Genomic DNA, 2,813 nt, shown 5'->3' with positions numbered 1-2,813 from the left:
AACAATAAGAGACATACAGGTGATACAACAAGATACAGGTGAGTACAGCAGATATTTACTGTTTAAAATGAGAGCAGTGATACATATTGAGCTATATCCAAATGGAATGTTTCAATTGTTTTAATTTTGCACTGATACTGTAGCCTACTTGTCAAATGACATTTTCAGTGCAATTTAACTACATACCGGTAACTCAAAATTACTTTAGATAATATTCCAATAATCTAACTTTTGATATGTTTCAATATGAATATTTAAGAATGGTGTCACACTATTGTTATTTCATACTTTCACTTTAGGTCTCAGTGTCTAGACATGTCTGCTGCCAGCTGTCTCCTCTGTGAAGAGCAGTTCCTGTGCTCCCTCTGTCTGGATGTGTTCACTGATCCAGTCTCCACACCATGTGGACACAACTTCTGCAAGAACTGCATCACTCAGCACTGGGATGTTAATGCCCAATGCAAGTGTCCCTTGTGTCAAAAGCATTTCAACAGAAGACCTGAGCTGCAGGTGAACACTTTCATATCTGAGATGGCTGCTCAGTTCAGAAAGTCAGCTCAGATGAAAGCCAGCAGCTGCCCAGACCAACAATGTGCCAAACCAGGAGAAGTTCCCTGTGACGTCTGCACTGGGCCCAAACTGAAGGCCCTGAAGTCCTGTCTGGTGTGTCTGGCCTCCTACTGTGAGACTCACCTGGAGCCTCATCACATAATCAAAAGCCTCAAAAGACACAAGCTGATGGATCCTGTGGAGGACCTGGAAGACAGGATGTGTAAAGAGCATGATGGACCACTCCAGCTGTTCTGCAAGACGGACCAGATGTGTGTGTGTCTGCTCTGCACTGAGTCAGACCACATGTCACATCACTTTGTTCCTCTGAAAGAAGAATATGAAGGAAAGAAGGCTGAGCTTGGGGAGATAGGGGCTGAAATTCAGCAGAAGATCCAGGAGAGACAACTAAAGATTCAGGAGATCAAACACTCAGTAGAGCTCAGCAAGGAAGATGCAGACAGAGAGATAGCAGACAGTGTGCGGGCCTTCACTGCTCTGATGCAGTCTGTGGAGAGAGGCCAGGCTGAGCTCATTGAGACGATCGAAGAGAAGCTGAAAACAACAGAGAAACAGGCTGAAGGCTTCATCAAAGAGCTGGAACAGGAAATCTCTGAGATGATGAAGAGAACCGCCGAGGTGGAGCAGCTCTTATGCACTGAAGACCACCTCTACCTCCTCCAAAGCTTCCCATCCCTGAACACTCCTCCACACACCAAGGACTGGACAGAGGTCAGTGTCCATCGCTCATCATATGAGGCTGTGAGGAGAGCTGTGGAGAAGCTGGAGACTCTCAGGAAAGAGACGGAGAAGCTTTGTGCTGATGTTCAGCTGAAGAGGGTCCAGCAGTATGCAGTGGATGTGACTCTGGATCCTGAAACAGCATTTCCCTATCTCATCCTGTCTGATGATGGGAAACAAGTAAAAGATAGTGATGTAGAGAAGAATCTCCCAGACAACCCAGAGAGATTTTCTGGTTGTTGCTGTGTCTTAGGAAAGCAGAGCTTCTCTTCAGGAAGGTTTTACTATGAGGTTCAGGTTCAAGGGAAGACTGATTGGACTTTAGGAGTGGCCAGAGGGTCGATCAACAGGAAGGGAGGCATCACACTGATGCCACAGAATGGCTTCTGGACTGTATGGTTGAGGAATGGAAATGAGTACAAAGCTCTTGCTGGCCCTGCTGTCCTCCTCTCTCTGAAGAGGAGGCCTCAGAAGGTGGGGGTGTTTGTGGATTATGAGGAGGGTCTGGTCTCCTTTTATGATGTAGATGCTGCAGCTCTTATCTACTCCTTCACTGGCTGCACCTTCACTGAGAAGCTTTACCCATATTTCGGTCCCTGTAACAATGATGATGGTAAAAACTCCGCCCCTCTGATCATCTCTCCTGTCAATCACACAGATTAGACTAATCATTTGTTTTTCTCAGATAGGATTCATTGTCATTAATTAACATAATACATTTATACATAGCTAATTTTTTCAGGTAACTGTTGTAGCCATTCTAATATTTAGTTTTTTTGTTTTTATAAATAAAATAACAGAAAAAAAACACGAGACTCCTCTTAAGCACATCTAAAGATGAATGTTTTCTTTCAACAGAGCTCTCCACTGAGAGAAGAATTAGACAAACTCCTGTCAGTGAAAAAAGCCCAGGAAGGAACGACTCAATGTATCTTGTCTCTATACCTTTCTTCTTCTTGGAAAAATGATTTACCGTAGTTGTACTGTATCATGAAAAACAAAAAAAACAAAAGCAGATTCTGGTTAATATGGTAAAGTATGTATTTTTCTGTATATCCTGCTTTTCATTTATGTACTAGTGGACCCGTGGGAGTTGGACCCCCCTGGGAGTTAGGATAAGATATCTTGCAGGGTCAGTTTCATATAGCACTCAATAGTGTATGTTTGCTGTTGACTTGTGAAAGTGTCCTTTGTTGTGTATGCTGCTGTTTTCTCTGCTGCCCTGCCTCACAAGCTGAATTTACATTGAGAGAACGATACACTCAGTTCACGATACGATACGATACGATACATGATATTGGGTTCACGATAACGATACGATATATATTTTTTCGATCGATTTGTAAGTTGAGGGGGCATCCTCCGCTCCATGCTAATTTGAGTAATTTCACCATTTTCATCCTCCGTGTCTAACGTCTCTCGTCTGTTCAAACAAAGCAATGAAAAGGAGAGCGAGCATGCAATCAGATGCAGATCAGTGCCACCATGTTCAGCTTCTTTTTCTCACGATATGAGATTTCATC

At 43.4% G+C, this 2,813-nt stretch overlaps 1 protein-coding gene across 1 annotated transcript; it reads left to right on the top strand.

Annotated features, from left to right (window-relative positions):
• Positions 1–315: 315 nt before the first annotated feature.
• Positions 316–1,953, top strand: LOC310783235 (E3 ubiquitin-protein ligase TRIM21-like; the record flags this gene model as incomplete). Its single annotated transcript, XM_083644054.1, has 1 exon — positions 316–1,953. The coding sequence occupies one exon, from the start codon at positions 316–318 to the stop codon at positions 1,951–1,953; it is 1,638 nt and encodes a 545-aa protein (XP_083500180.1).
• Between the last annotated feature and the right edge of the window lie 860 nt (positions 1,954–2,813).

Source organism: Poromitra crassiceps, assembly GCF_964638095.1.
Source record: "Poromitra crassiceps genome assembly, chromosome: 10".
NCBI classification, from domain to species: domain Eukaryota; kingdom Metazoa; phylum Chordata; class Actinopteri; order Beryciformes; family Melamphaidae; genus Poromitra; species Poromitra crassiceps.
The sequence above is the reverse complement of the archived record's forward strand: the minus strand, read 5'-3'. Positions and strand labels throughout refer to the sequence as shown.